The following is a 26,765-nucleotide window of genomic DNA, read 5'->3' on the forward strand; positions in this document are numbered from 1 at the left end:
TGTACAAGTCGTATTCATCTACTGTACCATGTATCCACCGTACCTAAAAGTACCCACCACATCCACCGTCGTATCGTACAGACTTTCTGGTAATGAAATAGATGAAAATGGAACGAAATGAAATGTTTTAACTATTCTCACTCTTATGTATCGAGACTCTCTTCCTTAGAAGAAAGCAATGTTAGGATATCGAAGGTTGCCAGCACCAAACAGACAATACATTAACAACAAGGGAAAAAATAAAGCAACAACAACAACAACAACCCCAATTTCCCTACATTTTCCCTGATTGTGGTTGAATCATGTGTGTTACGACAACATGCTGATACCAGTGCAAGGGGCAGGACGTTGTGTTGATGATTTGGTGTTGCCCATGACAAAGCAATAACAGAAACTACAGAGACAGACAAATAGAGAGAAACAAAATCTAAAAACAAACCATGACATGGATGGTTAAAGGGAAGTACGCACAAAGCGGAGAGCGGAGGGGATGGAGCTTAAGCTACGGTCACAAAGGTTCGTACGAATGTCACTGTTCGTACGAAGTCTGGAGATCGTAGAGATTCGTAGATGGGGCACAGAATGCTGATTCTTACGGCCTTCTTACGAATTTCGTACGAACGCTGTTTAATTCGAAAGAACAAATTGTGTACCTACGCCTTACGAGTCCCTTACGAATGCCTTACAAACTCGAAGAGTTGTTCGTAAGAACGCCGTACGAATCTCTGTTCGTAAGGCATTCTTACAAAAGACGTAAGAGTCCTCTATGAACAACTTAAGGCGTTATTACAATCATCGTAAGAATTTAAGGCTTCAAGAGTTGTCTCTCGACCCTGCAAAATCTTGCGTAGTTGTTACGATGTTTGTACGACGCCTTACGAAGAGAGGGTTTCGTAAGAAGTTAAAAAAAAAATCTTGGACAAGACCATCGACCAGGCTACGAACTTACGAACGGTCTACGAACGGTCTACGAACGCTGGTTTCGTACGACCTTCTTAAGAAGATCTTACGAAATTGTCTACAAATCGTTCGTACGGCGTTCGTAGCAGTTCTTTATGGTATTTGTGACCGAGCCTCGAGACATACAAAATTTAATAAAATGGGAGGCCTACAGGCAATCCAAAGGACCCGGGTTCGACACCCGAGTCCCACTGAGCAATGTTGTGTGTAATTATACCGTCCCCTCTAGTAAGAGGCAAAATACTCTCTCCCTCGGATAGGACATAAAATGGAGGTACCGTGTGTGTGAGAGAGCCACGACTCATGAACGTCAAAGATCCCGCTTCATTTATTCATCGCTAAGAGCTGGGTATTTAACCCGGTGAAGTGATCCCCCTTTCCGGGCAAGCTACGAGGGCTTGTTGCGAGTAGGGATTTTCCACCACGTAGGATAATTTTCTGCGGGCGGACAAGAATGTTTACGAGTTTCGCACTTGTGTCTTACCTGCTAGACGCGTGCTACTTACCATCTACTTGCGTGTATTACGTGTGACTTGCGTGAGAGCTTTGAAACCGATCCGTTTTCTGTTACGAGTGACTTACGGGTACTGCGAAGTACCTGCGTTGGAGTTGCCAGCGAGGTGCTGCCGGTAAGGGTCTCCATCTGGTTTTCTACGTGTACCTCTGCGGGCAAACCCCCGCGACTCACTCGGAACAAATTTTGAGCATGCTCAAGGTCTTGTCATACCGTATCTGGGGAAGTTTTGCGGGTTGACTTGCGGGGAAACAAATTTGCTTCTCGGAGTTCTACGCAGTTGGTCCGCACCTGACAGTACTAGCGCGTATCTCGCCCGTAGTTGCCCGGAGGTGCGCACGCAAGTCCGATTTACCCGCAGCCCTTAGCGGCAGGACCTTGCAGGCAACTCCCACGCATGTCAGGTACTTTGCAGTCCCCGTATGCGGCCAAGATAATGACATTCTGTGAGACTTCTGCCATTCCTTCAGAGGAATTCCTTCACTGAGTTGTCAGCACGCAGGTCACACAGAATATCCGCAAGCAGAACTTAAGTAGACAGCGTCCAGCAAGCAAGACACATGCAAAACTCGCCCAAATCCTTGTCCGCCCTCAGAAACTGTCCGGTATGCTAGAAAATCCCCACACCCAACAAGCCCGCGTAGCTTGTCCAGAAAGGTGTGAAAGGGCCTAAACATAGTTGCGGGTGAGATACGTGCTAGGTACTGTCTGTGCGGGTCATCTGCGGGGACCTCCGGGTAGTAAAAATTGTTCTTCGCAAGTTGCACGCAAGGCTTGCCCTGAAGGGTATGACACGGCCTTAACATCCATTTGGACCCCATGGAAAACCAGCTATTGCAGCTGAATATGGGCAATCCAGCCATCTTCTCTGATGGAAATGAAGCAAACAAAATAGGAAAGTTATGGGATTTTCGATTTCACTTTCAACACACTCTAAAACAAAAACCTACACTGGTAGCAGCATAAGCAATTTTAAAGTGATGATGATATCATCGCCGTGCATTTCTTCCATTGGCCTGTGTTCCGTATTTGCTTGTTTTTCTAATAGCTAAACAGGATTATTTTTATTTTGCGTAAGATAATTGATACTTCGTGTTAACCGAACATGGATCTCTTGGTTATCACTTTGTGAAAAATTGAATTTTAAGAGTACCATGGTTTTACCGCGTCCAATGTTCCATTTTGGGGAAAGCACTATAAATGTAGCCTCTACTTTTGAGTTTACATTAGACCCTTAACGCCGATCAACTTTACATCATACTTTGATAGCTTCACGCGTTTGGTTGTTTATTTGTTTGTTTGTTTTTCATTAAACTGCTCATATTGCACGGGGTGAAGGTGTTACTGGATTTCCTGTGTACTCAAATCTTCTTTGGTCATGCTTCTGTCCCCGAATGAATTCAGACATTAAAATCATACGTTGGCAATACAGTATGTTCGGTATGGAAAGAAAAAGGCTGCCAACAATAACTTTAGCAAAGGCCAGGAGAGCCAGTGTTTATGTGTACCAATAGGCCTGACTACGAAGTCACTCACAATTTATTTCAAAGTACAGACCTGTGAGACACTTTAAAATCATGAATCAGTATAATTATATGGGTGTGTGTGTTGAGGGAAGGCTACGGGGGGGGGGGATGTTAGTGGGGAAATAGGTGGGGATGGTTAGGGTTATAGGTAGATGTAGTTAGGTAAGAGTAGAGTAATGGTTAGTGGGGAAATAGGTGGGGATGGATAGGGTTAGGTAGATGTAGTTAGGCAATAGTAGAATAATGGTTAAGGGGTTAGGCAGGAATATGGTTTGTTTTGATGATATACACATATGGTTATTTTGTGATGTAGGGGGGGAGGGGTGGTTGATAGGTTAGATAGAAAAAAAATGATGAGTTTTGTTCGGTTAAGTAAAGAATGCTTTTTTATGATATGTTTCAGGAAATGCTGTATTCTCAAGAGAGTGTAAGAGAATTTATGTAATGAAGTGGATATTGAGCAATCTGATCAAGTTGATCAAGAATTGTTTTTTTTTCCCCTTTTAAGAGTTATACTTTATCTGATATATTTATGTATATAGCGTGTGCTCTGCCAAAAAAAGAAAAAGAAAAAAGAAGGAAGTTAAGTAAAAAAGTGATTGAGTAGCACACATTTCTTATTCGGTGTGTGAGTGATAAGGCACATTCGGATTGGCTTGATTAGGCTGATCAAAATAGCTTTTTCTGAGAATTATGCAGATTTTTATGTCATTTCTCTCATAAAAACAGGGTATGATTTGGTTAAAAGAATCAAATATATCGTACTGAATGTTTGAAAAATGATTTAGCAGCACAAGAAAGAAGAATACAGCTGCTTTCTTTTTTGTTGGTGGATGTATTAATTTTATTGTTAGTATGGATTTCACATTGAATGAAGCTCAAATAAAGAATATTATAAAATAAAAAGTGTGTGTGTGTGTGTGTGTGTATTGTGAGCTGCATGATATGTAATGTGTATGATTTTTTGTGTTTGTGTGTGTGTATGTGTGTGTGTTTGGAGTATAATAATACAATATGTAGAAACTGTGCATGTGTGGTGGTTGTATAGTGGTAGTGGTTTGTTTGTCTGTGTGTATACTTTTGCCTGTATGCTTACGTGTGTATGTGGAATATAGTGGCGCTACTGTGGCAATACAAACGCCTTCAGAGTGTATGAGCACGTGTTTAAAGAATTCACACCAGCGTTGATCTAAAAATAGTATGGGTGTGTCAACCAATATCAGCGGTGAGGCGGGCTAGCGAGAGAGAGACCGAGAGAAAATACATACTAGGGAGGTACCCTCCCCAAATGATGCAGTGTGACTAATATAATAGGTATCATTATAATCAGTTTTTGGGCAAACACAAACGGCTGCCAGACACCTAGTACATGTATGACCGATAATTACAATAACCACTACAAACACCAGCATTTTCCATTAATAACGATGAAACACGTACTACTCGTTTACAGGCACATTACAGACACATCATAGGCACATGCTAGGCCCGGGGGGGGGGGGGGGGGGGGGGGGGGAGGAAGGCAGGGATGGGCTTGGTGATCCATGGGAATATTCCATACAATATTCCGCATGTTGTATATATCAAAATAGGGCCTACCTGTATTATTATATATTAAATCAAAATAGTCATCCTCATAGTCATTGAACAGATTCAGAATTAATTTTGCAAAATTTATTGCACTTTTCATCTACATGTAAAGTCATAAAATACACTATTAAAATGGACATTGAATAATGAATACAAGTACATGTGAATGGATAACGGGATTTCAATAAAGTCTTTCCTCTGATTTTTTTTTAATCAAAAGAAATTCGATTGGTAAATGATCTTTAGAATCAATATCCTTTTTTATCAGGTAAAGTTTTGGAAACATGCTTGCTTTTTAAAACAATTCTCAATATTGCGATTTTCTCTCATTTCTTATTGAATGATTTTTGCATTAATTCCTCTCAAATTTCATACAAACTGTCCACATTAAGCATACCAAAACTCTACAAATTATTCGTAATATTATTCCGAAATGAGAGATAAAAGAAAAGGGGTACATTATTTTAAGTAAACTGCTGAAGGAATACATTTTCATATTACAAGTGATGACACCCACAATAAAGGTTCAGAGAGATAAAAAGGTAAGAAAAAATAATTAAAAAATCACATTTTCTACTTGCTATTGTTTTTAACCATAGCAGGTTCAAAACGTCCATTCCATTTCCGTTAAAAGCATTAAGTTAAAGGAAAGAAAACATAGATGATTGGCGAACGTTGTTTGTACTATTAAACTAAAGTTGTTTTCTTTCCTTGAGCTTTGTCTATGTTTTACATTGGAAAACATAGTGCTCGCATCATTCATGCTTTCATATGGAATCCCATGATGTTCACAAAAGTAATATTAAAGCATTCTTCCCTCACCATGATGGACTTTTGTTTTATAACATTAAGATAGAAGTCATTGGGATAGTAGATGACAATATTATTTACATTGTCATTTCTCGATTCTGGCTCCATAAAATATAATTGTTTCTGATTTCTAAAAACAAGGTATTTATAGTGGGTCTTTTCTACAAAAAGGAAAACAAATATCGTTTCTGCATAATAATGACAACGATATGGAAAATCTATATAGCGCTTAAGACATAACTGGAGCTTGTTCTCTGTAAAATCAAAAACAAAAACAAAAAACATACAAATTAATACGCGAGAGTAAAATCAATGGTACGAAGTCATATGTCATACACGTTTATCAATTAAATAACCTTTACACACGTACAACAAGAGAATAAAGAACGTGGCAACATCGGAGCTTATATATGATAATTTATGGATCTAGCCATAACGTTTCTAGGACGCAATTGAACCTGAATAAAATTATTTACAGTTAAGAGTACAGTGGCATAGAGGGAATATGATACATGCTATTACATAATTTTCATGATACATAATATATCTTGATAGAAGTACAAGTTTGTAAATATAAACAGAGGGATGGATTATTACGATTTTGCTCCGCCTTGGAACGGGTTCCCTCTGAAGCGTATCAATACATGACAACAATTACATATAGGGTATACTGGAGTTTAAGCGCCGGTATAGCCAATTGCTTTAATGATTACGTTTTCTTCTTCTTCTTTTTTTCCTCTTTCATGCGACAGGAACGGACATTGGACAGCAAGACTAGTATGATAAGTTTGAGCAAAAGAATGAACGTAAATCAAAGAAGCAAGCATGTAATTGTATACACCTCTATTCTAACTTATCTTTGAATTTTTGCAGTAATCAAACCTACTAGATTTTCAACTTCAGTATATATTATTTCGCACAACGTAACCCCAATGTCAGGGAAAGGCCTTAAGTAATCGCATCAAAATTGGATGCGCCACGTCAGAATAGTTTAATAAGCAAACACAAAATATCTTTAAGGATACTAATAGAGGAAATGACATCTAAGCTTTGCGTTAGAACTGTAGATTTCATTGTTTCTTCGCTCCGTTTTCTCTCACCATGTTTTTTTATTGTTCATTTTCCATGTGAAGATGGCTGGATAGCCCATATTCAGCTACACTAAGCTGGTCTTCCATGGGGTCCAGTTGGATGTGAGGTGGGACAACTTCACCGGGTTAAACACCCTGCTCTTTGCGATGAATGAATGAAGCGGGATCTTTTACGTGCAAAAGTTGTGACTCTCTCATACACGGGACCTCCATTTTATGTCCTATCCGAGGGACAGAGTGTTTTGCCTCTTGCTAGAGGGGACGGTATGTTTACACACAACATTGCTCAGTTCGAACCAGGGCCCTTAGGATCGTGAGGCAGACGCGCTGCCGACTGAGCCAACTCACCGCCCTTAATCATATGTATGTATGATTATATGTATTATATATCAAAGCGACAATCATGATATCAGTAAAAACAGGAAGGCTGAAAGGGGACAGATAGAATAGGTGAAGCTGTGAAGGACGCTACTTGTTGCGACGGATAATTCAACCGGTTCGAAGAGGCAAGGGTGTGATCACGCGAAATCAATTGTCTATCGTTTGACGCGAAGGACGATAGTGGCCGAGACGAGAAGAACAATCCACCATCCCGTCAGAGTCACGTAGCCAATCCATACATCAAAGTATGCCATATTCCATCCTTAAACATACGAGAAAAGTTATCAATCAGTGGTATCACTTATTATACCTGAAATCATGAGAATTGGTAATTTTATCGTTTATTATGAAATCTTAGTGAAGTGATTTGATTTGATGTTTTGTAAGACGATGCAGTGGTATGCTGTGTAAATAATGGTAATCAATACAGCGGTTATAGATAAATATAATTCATCAGGCAATCAATTTCCTCTAAAAAGACTTGTGTGCGATGTGATGGGGTTTTAGATAGGCTCCCTCGTTTCCAAAATGGAAAACAATGGATTATCTTTATTCATAACCTATTGCACCAAGCCGTGATTTATTTATTTTTTACTTCCTACAAACTACTTTACATGTTGACATATTGGTTTAATGTGAAATAGATCTGAAAAAAAAAATCAAGGAAAAACTGAACAAAATATAATAATATCAGATTTAGACTTCGTATTTCATGATGCTCCCTTTCGAAATGAGAACCCTGCAAGAGTTTACAATGTCAACGAAGAACAAGATATCAAGTGAAAATTGAACAAGAATCTCATACAGTAATCTTCTTTTCTTTGCTATGAAACGTAAACACTTCCTCGGCTTGTCACTGAGAGATGTTGACACCAATCCTATTTATCAATATCGTCTAAAACGGTTAAACAGAAAAATGTTTCGAATGCTCTTAAAAACTGAAGTAAAAGTATGTGACAGTGGAACGGGTAAAAGTGATAATAACAGCAACCATAATATTATTTGTAATGAAAATTACAATATTCTTTCCGTAATGACAATGATAGCATGCAGTTTTCTCCCATGTCTACTTTGTGTGTGTGCGTGTGTGTGTGTGTGTTTCAAAAATTCTTCTACTGAAAAAGGAAGAATGTTGACCTTTTTTCTAAAATGCTCACTTGACACATTTTTAAGAACACTATATTGTAAATAACAAATTTAACGAAATTGCTGAAAATTGATATAATTGTAAAAGATGCAGTAAAGAGAAAAATCAGATCAAATCAAATCACATCAAATCAAAATCAGATCTAACTATATTCGAAGATGGTCGCCAGCTCTCTATGTTTTCGTAATGGGACTCACAAATGTAAAAGCTGATACGGGTGTCTACAAAAGTGAAGTTTTTAGCGCGGCCTTTCTTGAAAATTCGAACTTTTCCTCACCCCCCCCCCCCCACCCCTCGACATAAAGTATGATATTAATAATGATAAAAATTTGGGGGGAAATCGTATTTTTTTACGGGTATTCTTTCCATTTAAAGAAAAAGGACAAAATCAGGTAAATATAGATATATCTACAACATTGTATTCTTTTAATCTCCTAGGAATTGACTGTCCAAAAGTCCTTGGCACTGAGAGGAATAAAGCACTTAAAAAGATGTTGATTTCACGGCTGCACTATAGGATCGAACCAGCTCACTTTCAGCAGCTACAACGCATCGGTTTAACGTCTCGAATAATGATTGCACATTACTGACCGGGTGATAGACCCTCGGCCAAGTAAGGCCCTTAGACTCTCCGCGGGCAGGGTCTGGGGCAGGCATAAGGCGATGTAGTACAGAGGGGTCGGCATTGCTTCGATTGGCCATACTACGCCTGCATGAAAATACAATCACATAGGACATATAAGCCACCATTTGACATCCTAGTGACTCCTTGCCGATTTTTTTTAATTTAATATCCGTGTGATGCAAGCACACCCCATTATGCTCTCACCATGACGAGATCTTTGAACAGATATCACCAAGCTAATAAAGTGTTTACGGGATAGTGTATTCAGACACTAATGTCCGTAACAACTATCCAGAACGTGAAATCTTGTCATGTTTAGATGTGTAATTTCTAAAAGTATGCCGGGTTTATATTCAAAACGAATTATCTTAACGACTTCATACAATTTATACAATATCGAAGACTATCTAATAATGCAAAGGCCCATGCAGCTTGTTGTTTGTTTGTTGTTGTTTTTTTTTTTCAATTGGAAACATTGCCAACCAGGTGACCAGTCCCTTTTTTATAATAAACTGCTTTCGAGGTATCTTTGATTAGTCAAATAATCTTCTCACATTGGCTTCATACAGTCAAATCATTAACAGATGCAATAATTAAGCATACCTTGGGAAAGCAGGTACACCCGCATACATTTGATATCCTCGCGGATATACCTCATTAAAACAATTACATACCCATTCTGTCAGAAATGTGATGAATCTCTTTTCTTTTCTTTTTTGAGAGGGTCAACTTTGGTAGAGTGAAGTTCCCATCAGGCAATAAGACAGAAATACGCGCACGTCCTATATCATTTACATCCGCCTTTCACATTCTGTAACTGAATACATATATGATAAGCACAATTAAACAGAAAATTCGATACAAACAAATCTTCAATTGATTTGAAGTGTTCCCATACCGCTGAGCAGCAAGAGTGGATAGAAGGACCCGAGGGCAAGTTGAATAGCCTCGGTTTCCAAGTCACAGACTGATGCCGAAATGAGAAAGCCGAGGGCCATGCCGCAGAGACCTTGTATCAGCATCATGATAATTATCAGGAACAGACTTCCTTCGTTTGGTAGCTAATTGTGTCAAGGTAATGAGTGATGACAAGTATTAGAAATTCTTAATGTATACAAACATTTACTGCTGAGTGCACGTGCCATTTGATATAGAACTATTGAGCATACACCAAGGAGATATTTTCAGATTGACTTGAAAATATTCACTTCCATTAACAATATTTTTCGCCATATTACTTTAGTGTATCAAAGATACTGCTCACAGGCTACTCCAATTTTCAGCTGCCGCTACAAAAGAAAAACATAAAAATGGGATTTTCAAAATGTAAGGTTTATATATTGTATGAATATGTTTGTAATATGACTTGTAACATGCGTACTCAAACATTGTTTTGTGTTCAACTGACTCATTGCAACAATATTGAGAGTAATTAAGGATGAAAAGAATTCGGTTGAAATAAATCGTTTCACCTAGTTTCATAAAAGGGGATGATTTTATTTATTCATTCACCTGTCTATTTATCTAGTAATCATCTATCAAAATATCAAGCAATTATCACTCTGCTTAGTATTCAGTCATTTATTTATTCATCTCCTACCCTTTCTATTTCTATTTGTCTCTCCACCAATTTAAGTATCTTTCATACTTCCGAATGAGTTTCTTGAGGACAATTCCTCAATTACTTCAGCTTGTTATAACATAATACCCCCTTAGGGCCTGGATAGAATCCGTACTAATCTTGAAGACAGCGAAAAAGAAGACGAGCACCATAGTAATCTGTATCGAGATGACCAGGAGCTGGGTCAGGATGTGGGCGATGCTCACCTCACCTGAGCTCACTCCTGTCAGCAAGAGAGACGGAAAGAATAGGACAGAGCATTAGAGAGCCGACAGAAAACAACTTGAAGGAAAAGACATTACATTTGCATTACAATAAAAAGAAAGAGGAAATTAAACGTTATTTTTTTTCAATTTTCCACCATTATAATGACAGAGCACTAGACTTGCTTCTTTCAAAAAGCAGAGGGAAGAATATTTGTCCAAGAGATGAGTCCAGGGGGTGTTTCATCAATTTAGTCAGCGCTGACAATTTCAGCAAAATCCTTGGTTTTGATTGGCTAAGATGCTCTGGTCACTGACTGTTACTATGGTGATTGTCAGAGACTGACAACTTGTCAGCGCTGACTAAATTGATAAAACACTCCCAGGAAATGTGTACGTTTTCATATGAAATGATATTTTGGGGAATTTTCTTTGTATTTTCTTTATATCGTAGTACATATGTGATGACATGCTCTGTAGTAGTCTTTTGATCCAGCGGTAATCTAACCAGTTTATTAAATTCATAACTTTTGAACCGATAATCCAATTTTCCACAAACTTTCACTGAGAATCCACATATGTGACCCTGCACCTCAAAACAAACAAAAAGTCGCCACACATGAATTTTTACTTAAGACCAATTTCTGAAAGAGCAGACTTTAAGCTTTAAAATGATGTATAACTCAAATCAAATGGACTCTCCTAACCTATCTAAATACTGGAAAGATAGCACAAACTCAGGAAAAGTGTGAACTGAGAAAAGAGGCTCTGAAGTACAGTGTCTATTCAAGCGTTTAATCTTTATACCAAACCGTGCTGGCTGTGCGCTGAATGGGACAAAAAACAGGAAGTAAATCACCAGAGTAACAACAATGAAGGGATTATTAGATTAAACTGAAATTAAGCATGCCTCATTAACACATTCTGTCCATAATTAATGCCCGCTTTCAAAGCAGTAGTACCATCCTTTCAAAAGTTATTAGAGTGGAAAGTTTCGAGTGTGAACAAGGTTTTTTAGAAATGAAAAAGGGATTCTAAAGACACACCTAATCACACTATTCTACCAAAAATGTTCGAGATAAACTGCTAAAAAACACACTTTCCTGCCCGTTTTACCCGCTCTTTCAGAAAATATGAAAAAGTCAAGTTCGGCTAGGTTGACCCATTTCACTTATTTTCAGTCCTCACACAAAATCAGTGTGTGCGACTTTATGTTCGTTTTGAGGTGCACGGTCACAATTATACATTTGGGGTTTTGACTAATTTTACAAGATATCTTTAAGAGTATAGAATGTTTGAAGAGAATGTTAACATATTCTCTCACTGCTTGCACATCATTGTTACCAATTTCTCTGACAAATATAGAGATGTTGTTGACGATGATATGATGATGACGATAATAATAACAATAATAATGATAATAATAATAACAATAATAATAATAATAATAATAATGATAATAAATGGTCTTTTTGTCAACTGCAGCTTCTTCATTGTTGCCCCTACTGAATCGGAGGGCCTTCTGTATTGTAACCTGAAACCCAAATCGTGTCTAAGAGACCGTCTTTTCGCTCTACGACAAAGGACATAGACGTTAAAGCCACGGCATGAAAGAAGATTACACTGCGGGAGATAAAGAATACAGAAAATGACGTCAAATTGAAATTTCATATTTCAACCAACGTTTACGGTTTTAACTCAGCTTTTGAATCTATGAGGCGCTATTCCCACAAATGAAAGAGGGAAACAAAAAATAATGCATGTTCTTCTTTTTATTCGGTTTATCAATCTAGCGTCAATCTTATATAAGTTGATTTCAAATTGCATGAAAATGCAAAAAGAAAGGGTTCATCGCTGAAAAAAAAAAAGAATAGCATGGTGTGCAAAGACATAACAAGACTATTGCATAAAACAATGTCCGGTACAAGATTGGTATGCTAGAAACATTTTCCAGCCGATTCCATTTGTGATAATTTTAGCAAGCTCAATATTCATAGTTCGATAGCAACTCTAAAATGTCCGTAATTTTGAAAGAAAGCAATGACAATGATGATTAAAAAGAGATCGCAAAGTTGATTTAAGAACCAAAAATTATTTACTTTTGCCTGCTGTATTTTGATTTGTGAAACCATATCCGAAAATCACAATAACATGACGTTCAGCCATCAGCCAATGTTGAATTGTGAAAAACGACATTCTCAGCTCTGAAATGATAAACAGCTCCTCCCACGAACAGACGAACAAAGAAGAATAATGTTCGTATCATTTAACCATTTTCAGAGACGCATATAGCATAACAGAAAATTCAAAGATGTTTTGACATAACATCAGGAGCCATGAAGAGAGTGAACGGTACATCCAGTTCCCCATAAACAGGTTCAACACACTGTAGCAGAGTTCAATGTATGTTATTTTAAACCAGTGATGTTTTAAAACGTCCACGCGCAAGTAATATTCTTTGAAAGCCACTTCATCCACTTTTGTGTAGTATAAGAACTCAATGGATATTTCAGTTTCTGAAATTCAAAGATGTTCCGCAGCACTTGATGAAAAGTAGCCATTATAGATCGATCTTCCTTTCCCTCGGTTTATTGTGATGTAAGGCACAAATGAGCAGGTGAAAACACTAGATTTGAAACGCATGATGTGGATGAATGAAATTACTCTAATTCAAATGTCGTTTTCGGGTATGTTCTACCTCCAGCTTGATTCATTATGTTCTCTTCTCTTTCTTACTAAAGTCTGATTGATAATAGATGATGCAAATGTCAAGACATTATCAACTGCACATGCCATATGTCTCCTGTTATCTTAGGTCACATATTATCAGACTGGAGATTATTGCATTACGGTCTTCTTTTCTTATAATGTCATTACGAGCACAAGAAAAGTATTTGATGGCGAAAGTATATTTACTGAGAGAGGGATCTGCCCTATAGTCGGGTTGACGGATATGTTGATAAGAATATCGGTGACGAAAAGCTGCAAAACAGAACATAAAACGCATAAACAAAGAAAGACTGACTTTTATTTCTTGTATTTTCATGTAAATCATTGCATATGTTTATTCATACGTTGCAAAATAATTTTGATGGGCAGGTTGTATGTATTTTATGATTGTGAAGATTTTCTAACTAGTATAATGAGTATAGAAGAATTGCACTTAATCATAGCATGTGTTATTTTAAGGAGCATTGAATATCTGACAAGTGAATACATAGATACAAGGCATTATTTACCATTTGCAGATGAAACAAAAACTCAGCCTAAGTGCTTCAAAACAGTTCTAGAAATTAATGTGAGTCAGGGATAGAAACAACCACTGTCAAAGTTTTAATCAGTATAATCAATGTTAGCCCGTTCGTACTGGAACCTGGTGGCCTGCGTTTTAAGTCAATGGGCATTTCAGAATTCAGTATGGAATGGGTTAAGTGTTGTTACATAATCGTGCACCTCAAAACGAACATAAAGTCGCACACACTGATTTAGCGTAAGGACTGAAAATAAGTGAAATGGGTCAACCTAGCAGAACTTGACTTTTTCATATTTTCTGAAAGAGCGGATCTTCTTTTACGTTATGCTGAAATTTAGTATCATAAAACGGGCAGGAAAGTGTGTTTTTTAGCAGTTTATCTCGAACATTTTTGGCAGAATAGTGTGATTAGATGTGTCTTTAGAATCCCTTTTTCATTTCTGAAAAACCTTGTCCACACTCTTCACTTTCAACTCTAATAACTTTTGAAAGGATAGTGCTACTGCTTTGAAAGTTAGCATTAATTAAGGACAGTATGTGTGAATGAGGCACGTTTAATTTCAGTTTAATCTGATAATCCTTTCATTGTTGTTACTCTGGTGGTTTACTTCCTGTTTTTTGTCCCATTCATCGCCCAGCCAGCACGGTTTTGTAAAGATTAAGCGCTTGAATAGACACTGTACTTCAGAGCCTCTTTTCTCAGTTCACAATATTCCTGAAATTGTGCTTTCTTTCCAATATTTAGATAGGTTAGGAGAGTCCATTTGATTTGAGTTATGCATCATTTTAAAACTTAAAGTCTGCTCTTTCAGAATATGGTCTTAACTAAAATGTCATGTCTGGCGATTTTTTGTTTGTTTTGAGATGCAGGGTCACATATACAAAATGTGAACAAAACAACGGTTTGGCCAAAGAAAAAAAATAGCGATATCTCCTTTTTATTCTAGGATTTATTGCGAAATTTCTATATGGTAGGATGTTTTGTGATATAACTGACCTACTCATATGCATTAAAAGTGATATCTCGATTTTTTTTTTTTAAGTCACTGCACCCAATGGTAAACAGTACCTTTAAGATGTTCGATCTAATTGGTTCCCGGAATGGAAAGACTTAGTTTTCCTTGAATAAAAGGAGTGTGGGTTGATTAGTGCTCAGAATACGTTAGGCCAATAGACTGGATGGCTCTTTTTCGAAGCAATCGGAGTTCTTTTAAATCAGATGAGTATAATTTTCTCCAAACTATGAATTGCAATATGTCATATGTGTTAGTATTATGGAGTCACATATGAAGCAATATTTCGATACATTCTGGAATCGTTTACTTCATTCTGGACAATGCCCTCACACTTCCCCAAACCCTTAAAGACTTTATTCCTCTTTTAGGGACAACCTTCTAATGGCATATTCCCTTATTTTCATCGCGATGATCTGTTGCTGAAGGTCTTAAATCTAAAACATCGTATAGGCAGAGCACTATAAACTTACTTTCTACCACGACGTCAGTGTAACCGGTAATAAGAGTTCCAGTAGCGTAGTCAGAAACAATACAAAAGTGTCTTCCTTCGTCCTGAAATTCTACGTCTTCAATTGTCAACGCGTAATCACTGGTGATATTGAAGCGGTCCATGTCGTAAAGCCTTTTGCCTGAGTTAGCTCGTTCGTCCAAAGTCACCACGTACTCATCTCCTGTTTAAGCGCCTTGTTTGCCCTTCAGCCAGTAGACGGCAAATACCCTGTTCCCGTATTTACATGGAATATATGCAGATGTTCCAACGATAATATCCATGTTTTGCTCTGTCACGACCCTATCCGTATCAGCTGTAAAAAACAAAACAAAAGATATAAAAGAATTGAGCAGAAGATTAGACTAACAAAGCAAAAAAAGTGAATCTAACAGATGAGGAGAACTATTCAAAAGCTTCGTCATACCTGGCATATTTTGTCGTTTTCTCTTGGGTTGTTGTTGTTGTTGTTTACAAAGATGCAGTTGTTATTTACTTCAGTAACCAATTGTCTTACCATTCGATAATTTCAAATTTGCACTGTCTTCTGAATATCCTATATTCTTCATAACTTTCTTTAGAAGAAGGTTTAGTGCAGAAGTCATCTATGCAATGTTTTACACCGATTTTTGCAACTGATGAACTTATCAGCTTGTTTGCCTTCATTGAAGGTATTCCCATCATCATCTGTGTGAATTCATGTGCAATGCTATAATCTATCGGTACTATCAGTCACCTCCTATGCTGTTACTCCGTCTTCTTCCTTCCCTGTCACTTTCAGCAAGTGTTTTAGTTATTTCCGTCACAATATGTCATTTATATAAACCTCATTCAATTTTGTAAGGGATATACATTGGATGCACATGTTTCTACGACATGAATGTTCAAGTGCTAATATAGGTTTTGGCCAATTTCGTACTTTTGTCAGTCCATTTGATAAAAGGTTCATTCAATTTAGCACAAATCCTCGTCACTGCACATTCTGTCATTCAAAATTGCAACTTGTTCGTTCAATTTAGCATTTCGATCAATGAAATTCGCACACGTGTCTTTCGAATTCGTAAAACGGGGGCATTCAAATTGGCACGTGCTCTTCAGTCATTCAAATTCGCCAGCACTGGCGGAAAATGGTTTTTCAGTCATTCAATTTCGCGTATGGGCAGTCAAATTCTAAACATGTTCATTCAAATTGGCGTAATGTTCTGTCTGTTTTAAAAAGGTGAGAACCGTGACTTAAACGTATTTAAATGTGACTTTTTGTTTCATCCACACACTGTTAAGTATTAAAGGTAACTTCGATCATAAATAACTCGTTTGTTGTTCTTTAACGCCCCTCTTCTTTCTATATACATGTTGTCAGAACTATACATGCACCAGAACCATAGATTAACTTCACTTTCTTATGTCCAGTCATGGCAGCACGAGTATATTGGCGTATCTCTCAAGAAGACAGGGAAAGAATCATACAAGCATTTGAGGGTAATAACCTTGACAAAGTGATGGCTAGATCTGATCCAAGAACTTTATTCCAATGATGATTAACGCAATATAGCACCTACCAAATGAAAAAAAAATGAAATCTGTAGATGAAAGAAATAATCACGATGTAAATTGAAACCTCCTTCTCCCAATCAATGTCAAAACAAACTTAAGATCAATGTATCTGTGAATGAAATAATGCTATCGAACATTATAAAAACATACACATAATTTGAAAGTACTGTTGCAAAGATGATATCAGAATAAAGAATGAATACAAAAATATGAAATGTTGTGATGCTTGCAAACAATACCTATTATGAATGAAAATGAAACAAAAAGAATAAAAGTCTAAGCGTTTCTGCTAAATTGACTGCAGTAAATGCGAAATTGGATGCCCAAGAACGGATTCGAATGAACGAGCGCAGCGTATACGTGATCACGTGACTATATCATGCTAAATTGAATGAACGATTTTCGAAATGGTGCTTGTCTTACGAATTTGAAATGAAAAAGTGCTGATTCGAATGATGTTAAAGCTAATTTGAATGCTCCAAAATGAATTTGAATGAAAATATTATAGAATTGAAATACCGAACATGCCATCTAGGCTAAATTGTGCTAAATTGAATGCAGCAATTAGGAATTGGACCGAAAAAAGTGCGAAATTGGCCGGGAAAACCTATAGTATGTGAATGTTATAATGCGAATATAAACTGAAACAGACTAAAGACTTTCCTTCTCCATATACCAAAGATTTTACAATCAATAGCGGTAATACTATTATCTGTTAGAGATCACAGCCTGATAATAAACTTTATGCGGCTCCATTCGTCCAGATTTAACCTATTAATGGTGTGTTGTTTTATATAAATCACGTAGCACGTTAAACGGAACTTTTAAAAAGTTTCATAATTTTCCTAAGAGCTCTCTACCTACAGAATCTAAGTGACAGCAGTGAAACAACTAGGGCCACGAAGATAAAATGCATGTCAGCCATGTTTTCTCGCGATTTTTAGAATGGTGATGTAAAGACGTATAGAATAGCATGAATTACGACAGCGTTAGGTGTGGTAAACTATACATTGTTATCTGCATAATTTTTCTCCTCCTCAAAAGTCAACAAGGAAATTGCAGATGATTATGCAATAACATACATGAATGTATACCATCAACTTAAATTTGTTAAGATTTGGCCCATACTTATCTTTGAAGAGTTCTTATGGAAATGTCGCTACCATAAAGTTGTTGACAATGGCACATTACCGTAGTTGCCCACACGTAGCATAACCAAATCAATGGTGCTCGTATTCGGATGGCAGGACTTCGCACTTCAGACTGGAATGATGCATACCGCTCTGCTGACTTTTTAACAAATTTATCCATCTTTATATAGCCACAGGACTGACGACAGTTTCACAAACTGGCAATCCAAACTGGTGCACTCACGGAATTCCTTGTGTTATCTAATAAATTGCATTTATTTTGTTGCTTTGAGATTTTTTTTTAAATTTTCCTAGTAAATCATCTTCAATGAAAGGGGGTCTATTGTGCGAAACTAATTTCTCTTAATACCGCAAATAATCCTTAGAAATTTTTTTTTCTCATATATCTTTGGTAATTCAACTCAATGCTACGAAATGCACAACAGTGTTTTACTGAAATTAAATGTCTTTAATTGGATTTAATCCGTTTTCCTCTCTGAAACTTGTCTTGTTCTCTCTCTGTCGGTTTACGTGTGTGTGTGTGTATATATATATATATATATGTGTGTGTGTGTGTGTGTGTGTGTGTGTGTACGGCGACGTATATAAGATTTACACATTGCACTTCATTTCGTTTCAATTCATTTCATTATGAATATGCGTATATTTACTGCATTTGACGAGCCATGAAAGGGAAAAAAGGAATGATCTTGACCACAGACTTGGATGGAATTCATGACATGGAAAGAATATCGAACTTGGTTTATTGATGATATCCCCAGAAATAAGGCAATCAACAGTGTCATGAAAACATTCATGTCACTTCGTTTTTCACAAAACTCTGTCTTGTCAAATACTATGCTTTCTCTTTCATGTACAATAATACGTTAAAGTGTAATGCAATATGTTCAGGAAGAATCTGTGTTACTTCTTATTTTTTAATTCAAATAATGATTTTTTAATCTCGGTCTCAGAATGTGTGCTTTGAGCTATTTTATAATATATATTATAAAAAATAATATCCATGTATGAAGTCTATGTCTCACGAAATGTTCAGATTTGATCATTATCCTTGTTTTTTTTTTCAATATTTGAAAAAACTTTACAGCAAATGTTTCCGGGGAATAGTTAGTCCTTTATTATTAGTATCCTGGCTGTCTAATTACTTCCCTTTGCTTCTTCTACAGTAGTGCATAGGGAACTTATTAGTTCACAAAAACGTTCATAGACATGCGCATAAAATTTTGACATTATTTGTACATCGAGAAATTAACACAAAAACATACACATTGACATGGACACAAATTTAGACTTTGTTTTCACGGCAGTGTTTGTAGCTGATCCATATCGAATTCATATTTCATCGAACCCGGAAAATGAAACGCACACTTTACATTCTCAGCACAATTTTATAGCTGCACTGAATCACCAGCTATTAAAATCCGTTTCGCAATTGATAACATGAGCCTGTATAGATTTTTACATTTACATTTGCAATTTGCTGTCATGCCATGTTACTGTGCTTTTGTGTTTGTGTTTTGTGTTTGTTTTTTCTGTCCTGTCTGTCCTGTTTTAAATCACTTTATATTGTACTTTTGCAGCAAAGTAATTCATACATTTTTCCTTATATACTCAGAGTGGACCTTTCATTTCTTTTCTCAGTAGATAGATAATATAAGAAGTTGATTTGAATGTATGAGTCTATAAAATTAATTGAAATTAAATTCTTATATCCGTAAGATGCTTCTGCACTCCGAGATATCTACATTGTACAAAAATTTGTGAAAGTGAGGGACAGTCCTTAATATTGAAGGTAGACTTACATAGAAATCAAAATAGTATGCAAGACAGCTGAACTGACTTAAATTCTTCGTTTTTTTAGAATGTCAATATCTCTTTGGTTCTTCCATAATTATATAACAAATTCTTCGGAAACGTGTTTTCCGAATACTCAGTAATTCCCCTCATTTAACTTCCTGGCGGTTATTCAATTCAACAATTAAAAGTAGTGGAATTTAATCGGATCCATAAGATTTAGACTGCAATATTTTAATGCATGTAATCGTCTTCGAAATAATTTTGACGGGTTGTTTGTTGTAAACTCTTCCGTTCATTCTTACCCTACGCGTCAATGATCCGATATTCATTTTGAACACCTTATCATAGATTATTCATCGCCCCCAAATTGTTGATACATTATTGACCAAAATAGATATCTGAAATTCGCTGCTTTTAAATCTAAAACACTATTCATCGTTGAATAACTCAAAAGCAAATTAAGCGATATGCTAATATTCTAATATTTTTTTAACCGAAACATTAATAAATTCCTGTTATGGTTTTCAATTATTCTATACATTGAGTTTATGGCAATGAATATTGTAATTCTTTTCCTAGATTATATATTAATATACACAATGCTTACAAATTTTAATTCAGTCCAGATAAGATTATACATACTTCTACACATTAGCATTACCAGCTCAACACACCCCTCACAATACTACCAACACTTTACAATGGTACCCATCCTTTTATAGGCGACATTAATGATGTGTTTATAATAGTTTTTGTTTGATTGCTTGTTGGAATAAATGTCGCATCGCATTCTTTGATTATAACATAAGCATGTCTAACAGGCTGTACACAATGAATCTTTAAGGAGCATGTCACATCACTTGAAGATGCGGAAAATATTAGCAGCAACTGAACTAGAACACTAGGAGTCCATTGTTCCAGAGATATGCTACCAAACATCAAACACAATCAGCAACGGCGAGCCCATCTCTTATTAATGTCTTCTACATCTAAATACAGGAAGATTGGCGATTGTCTAAAATCGTTTTAAACTTTGTATTTTGAGATACGACCCGGACACGACAGCAAAGTGCTGAATGATTGCACAATAAGTAATGGTAAATACATCTCATAACAGGCTACTGTTTTCCTCCACTTCTCCTCCACTCAGAGATCTAGAAGCATACAGTCACGTATAATTGATTAAATTGTATCATTCAAGAAACGACATCCTGATAACGTTCCTCCCCGAAAAAAAAAACTGACTGCAAACGGCAATCTACAAAATAACTTTGCAAACGATATATAAAAGATTATGCCACCAGCTTACTAACAGGCAAAAGCAACCAAAAAAAAAGAAGAAATGCTTAACACACTATGTGGCAATCGAAATATTTTGCACTTGGTTACCATTCTGCTCAAAACCTGAAAATACAGAACCATTAATAAGGACGAAGATAATCGAATGATGATAAAAAGAAATTTTCCGCAATCAGCCAGTTCGTAGTTCTACTTGCGCATGAACACACAAAAAAGGTCATTCATACCAATACGCGTGATAGTTTTTAAATTCAAAGAGATAAGCATCTGTCATACAATGATTATTCATGCAATCCTCGTAATGATAATTGCCAGTACATACCTGACAGCAAACCTGGTATTGGGCAATACGAATAGAACTATGTTTTAATGCATGTAATACAAAACACAGAAATGAATGCTTACCCCTATAGGGTTGTTCTCACTCTGCAAGAGATTTGATTTTACACGAATTCCATAAATTGTTACGCCGAGCAATCTTACAGGCACGTATTATGTTGCGTTGATTACGAGTGAAATGTCTAACCAACCGGAAAAAAAAAAAAGAAATATCATTTGTACCAACGTGCACATGAGCTAATTACGAACTGACTTAGCTCATGAGTACTAACACTTGATGTGCGTCAAATGTGATTAAAGTTAATGTATTCAACCAATAGTGGTTATTCTAGGTGTACAAATAACGGTACCTCTAAAAGGTTTCATGTCCAAAAGATTTCAAATGAGTTAATGTGCTAGCTCAAATATCAACACACTCTTCATAATAACTACAAGAAACATCGAGGGACGTAACTTATAAGAAATTTTTGACATTGATAACTGTACTAAAGCCTCTATATTTTGGAACCCACATCGTACAAGCTTTGCTTTTTAGTGAGTTCCTCATATTACACGTCAATTATACGTCCTTATACATTTGTGCTATTTTGTTTCAAACTGACCATTGTGTTAAAAACATTTATTTTTCAAAATCAAATGGAATATGACACTTGTATGAAAATAATGTAGAATATCGAACGTGAATAAAAAAAATCAACAAAGCACGTAAATGTACCATAAATCGACTTAACAAAATGTACTCTCCCAGTTAACTTGCAGCGATTAGTCATTGGGAACTATTACGATTGTTCAATCATGATTGCTTTTCTTCTGCTGGATTGGTCATGCATCGAATGGAGGCAACAACAAATTCTATCAGTGTCTTTACTATCCAGTCATTTGTCTCGAACAGCACAGCTGCGCTTATCAAGATGTACATTTCTCTTGCAATCGTGGACTCTTTCGCATCTTCCTGGTAGTCACCACCGTCTACCTGCGCTTCGGTGAAATTACCCATCATGGTAGTCGCGACAGTAGGTTTACTGGCAGCTGAAGCTGGGACTACGTTGCAGTTGTCCGTATCGCACACGCAAAAGGAGCCAACGGTGTCGGTGATGGTGATGTCAGGTGGCAGTGTGCCTTCCTGCTCCATTGACTCTAGAGCTGCGTTCGTGATTACGGCTACTATTTCTGGGCTGATACAGTTGTCCGCCCCAAGAGGCATGCCGTCGATGCCCCGACCGGTGCATCCAAGATGGGTCTGTGCCAACGTACCGTCACCATCTGTGGCATGTGCGTGCATAAGTCGGCAGGAAGGCAACAAAGAGAGACCCCATACAAACATAAATACAGATAGACAGACGGAGAGATATATAGTTAGAGAGTATGAATTGTGCAACTACTCTAATCTTTTTTTCTAACTCTGTGGAATATCTAGTTAAATCGAGCTCTTTTAAAGGGATGGTATAGTATTGGTTGAGATAAAAATCGAGCTTTAAACGTTTTACAAGATACTAAGAAACCACTTCTGAAATGTTACAGACTATAGCGTACAATTCTGAAAGTTTATTTGATAGAAATCGGTTTTGAAATGGCTGAGATATAAAAAAACAAGGTGGATATCAGTCAATTAAAAATCAATGTTCGTCATATAAACTTAGAATACCTCGAACGATTACATGCCCCATAAGGATTAAATGTTCAAAAGAGGTAGCCAATGATATCCCAAAAAGTGGGAAAACCTGAAGCTCTATCTCAACCAAAACAATACTATCTCTTAAAGTATACAAGGTAGTTATTATGATTATGAACGATAAAACGCAAAGCATGATGAAAATAATGACTACGACATGATCACACGGACGGTAACTGCAATGAAAAAATAAAGCAGATGATTATTAATTGTTCTTCTTTGGAAAGAAAGAAATTCATGGAAATCAAACACGAAAACAAAACAAAATTAAACAAAACAAATCCTTCGTACCTTCTTCCGCATCATTGAATTATCTAAGCAGAATGATACACAGTCATTTTATTGGTTTATATACTTTTGTTACTTGCAAATAAAAATAGAAAGGGATAGTTTGCACTTCGTATTGAAACACACTTAAAATTGTGTTTTTTTGTGTAATGTAAATCATCCACTCAGTTTGTTGCCAGCCTCATCTTTATTCATTTTTCGTGTTAGAGGGTAAATAAAAAAAAATAGTCCAAAACCAAAATCAAAATCTCTCAGGACCAACAACAGTTGTATATATATATCAATAAATTATTACTTTCCAAATGTAACTACTTTCAAATTAGTTACGTTTTAGTAACTCAAACATATCAATAGTTTTTATTCAAATCACGTTTAATGTTGTCATCTAACAGTTGTACGTCGACTGACCAAGCAAAATCGATTGACTTATTTGGTATCATCCATTACCTTATAAGACACAGAGGTGTATAGGTTCTATCAAATAAAATGATATAACCAATCTACAAAATATATTTCTATTATCTATAAATCTAGTAATGCATGCCTGCTCCTAAGTTTGGTGTTTGCCTAAAATGCACGACCTATCCTATCATTATAAGAAATTATATGGCTATGTTTTGCCATGGACCGATCCGTTCCCATTAAAAGATCTGTTCCATGATTAACATCGGTACATTTCACGAGATCTAACCCCCTACATGTTTGCCTCCCTCCCCCCCCCCCAAAGAAAAAGAAAACATGAAAATGAAGACAAAATCAGAGAAATAAAAGGACAAACCAGTTTAAATCAACGAAGCATTTTCATCGAAAAAAAATCCTGCAAAATCAGTCATTAAACAATCTCATAAAAACAGCAGCTACTAGTTATATGAGATTGTGGGAGGGGTAAGGATCATAAGAAAGAGCGTTTAAACGGTGTACTTACACATATTGCTGGTAAATGTAAATGTAAACTGCTGCATCTGGCACCTGTCCGGACACGTCATAGTAATTGGTGTTTGGCAAGACATCACTGGTGGGGCACTATCTTCCTCCACATCACCAGAAAGGATGGATTCGAGCGTCGGCGATGTTGACGCCATATCCATGCACATATTACAATTGATGCCATCAACTAGACATTCAACAGGAAAAACCAAGAGGCCGGGAGAAAATAATGTGTTAGTCTGTTTGCCCAAGCCATATTTCAGACTTGACCTTGCTATACCACTAACGCATATTTAAATGATATCATCTTGTTATTTTTCTCTCTATACATGAGGATTTTCGAATATGCAAGATGAGCCTAAAACTCTTATCCTAAATCAGAGCTTAGTGATTTCTTCTTTTTTTCGAAAATATGTTCACACCTCATTTAATTCTTGTTAATGTATTATGTAACTGCAGCCGATGCAACTGTTTTGAGGAAACATATTAATGAAAGTGACCTCTATAATCTTAAAACGAATGGGAAATTGCATTTGTAGTTTTCTTCTAGCACAATTTCTTATAGGATAGTGTGATAAGGCGTGTCTTAGAATCCCATTTTGATTTCATAAGCCTTTATACACTCTTCACTTTCAACCCTAACAAACTTTCAAAGAATGATGCTACTGCTTTTAACAACCGCTTGAAACTGTTTTTAACAAAGTATAGTATGTGTTGATATATAACGCTCAATTTCAGCTTAATCCCATAATTTATTTATCGCTGTTACCATAAAGTTTTACATATTTTCTGTCCCATTTTATTACACAGCCAGACAATGATTTGGCAATATTAATTTCTTGAATAGACTTTATAAATATTGATATTGCAGAGCCTCTTTTCTGCGTCGCAATTTTCCAAAATCTGTGCGTTCTTTCCAATATTTAGATACCTTGTAGGAGAGATTTGAATTGTAGAGTATATCATTTTGAAATAAAATGTCTGCTTTTTAGAAATTCAAAATTTACTCCATGTCTGGGTGGGGGTTTGTTGTTGTTGTTTATGTGATAAAGGGTCGCATTATATGGTTCTTAATACAATTATGCGTAAAAAGATATTCCTAATGTTAAATTTGCCTAGCATTATTGTAAATTTGGATTTGATAAAGATATTACAATCATTTTTGTTTATATGTCTGTGTTTGACAATATTCTACGAATTCATCACCGCCATGATAGTTTTATACTCTCATATGCTGCAGATTCCTATGTCATAATCAATGATGGGAGTAATTCATGAAGACTGTTGATATCCTTTATAAGCCACACACACTCTTGGCAATCAATCGATCAGTATAGACCTAAACGCACAGTCGAATTTCGTCGGAATTACATCCAGTGGTAATGCCATTATGCGGTATAAGGGTGTGGTGGGATAACTCACCTTTTGAGAGTCTGACAGAAAACAATAGCACTGAAGCCACAAGCAGCATCATTATGGCAGAATTCCTACAATGGCAGACAAATACAACGATGATATACCACTTGGTCTACTTCCACTTCATCTAATAGCCGTTTACTCTCTCAACCCGCATGGTCTAATCCCATTTAATGAAGCGCCAATAATACCAATACACACACACACACACACAAAAAAAAAATATTTATGCACGTTAATTGCCAAGGCCCTCTTAAAGAGTGGTGATTACACACACAAACACACACAAACACGCACACACATACAAACAAACAAACAAACAGGCAAACAATACCAAGGAGATAGGTGAATCATTTTGATACTGAAATTGCAATTGAATTACAGGACTTTCCAAAGTATGAAGTATCTCATGTCATTATTGAGATTGTAAGTATATTGCCGTAAAAGAAAGGCAACAAAACTTCAACAGAATAGGAATCTAAGAGTATACTACATGGGGTAATTAATCGTGTATGTTACTTTTCTGTTGTAAAACGCATTAAAACATCATAACATCATAATGATGATTACAATTATAATAATACATTGTAATAATAATTGCAATGATAACAATAATAAAGATAACAATTACACCACTACCACTCTTCTACTACTACTAATAATAATAATGATAATAATAATAATAATAATAATAATAATAATCTATTTACTGTAGATTATTCTAAAATTCAACGCAATTGTATAGGAAGCCGCAAGATTAGAAAAAATACCGTCATGTTTATCATGAAGTAAACTAATGGCAGCAATAATGATAAATAGCAAATTCTATTCGCCATTGACATCGACATCAATACAATTAAATCCAGTCTTGACTTGATGTCTTTCATTAGAATATGACTAGTCAGTTCAAAAATTTATTAGCACCTTCCTGTATGGTAAGTCAACTTCTGGTTTTTGTACTGGAATACAGCAAAATGAATGCTTACCGTATAATGCTCTCTGAAAGTGAGCTTCAATAACCTGGTAACGCGACACACAGTCACAAACGTCGGACAGGGAAAGTGACTACTGGCACAGTTTGGCAGTTCGAATGTGTAT

General features: G+C 36.3%; 1 protein-coding gene across 1 annotated transcript; it reads right to left on the reverse strand.

The window, feature by feature from the left end:
- Positions 1-7,027: 7,027 nt before the first annotated feature.
- On the reverse strand, positions 7,028-15,349 carry LOC139709280 (ABC transporter G family member 20-like). The gene is made up of 5 exons (XM_071621232.1): positions 15,208-15,349; positions 10,384-10,488; positions 9,543-9,704; positions 8,626-8,728; positions 7,028-7,136 (listed from the first exon to the last, which is right to left on the reverse strand). Exons 1-5 carry the CDS (start codon positions 15,347-15,349, stop codon positions 7,028-7,030), a joined length of 621 nt encoding a protein of 206 aa, XP_071477333.1.
- Between the last annotated feature and the right edge of the window lie 11,416 nt (positions 15,350-26,765).

Source organism: Diadema antillarum, unplaced genomic scaffold (genome assembly GCF_040938485.1).
Source record: "Diadema antillarum isolate AM-2024a unplaced genomic scaffold, OU_Dant_1.0 seq00001425_RagTag, whole genome shotgun sequence".
NCBI lineage: Eukaryota > Metazoa > Echinodermata > Echinoidea > Diadematoida > Diadematidae > Diadema > Diadema antillarum.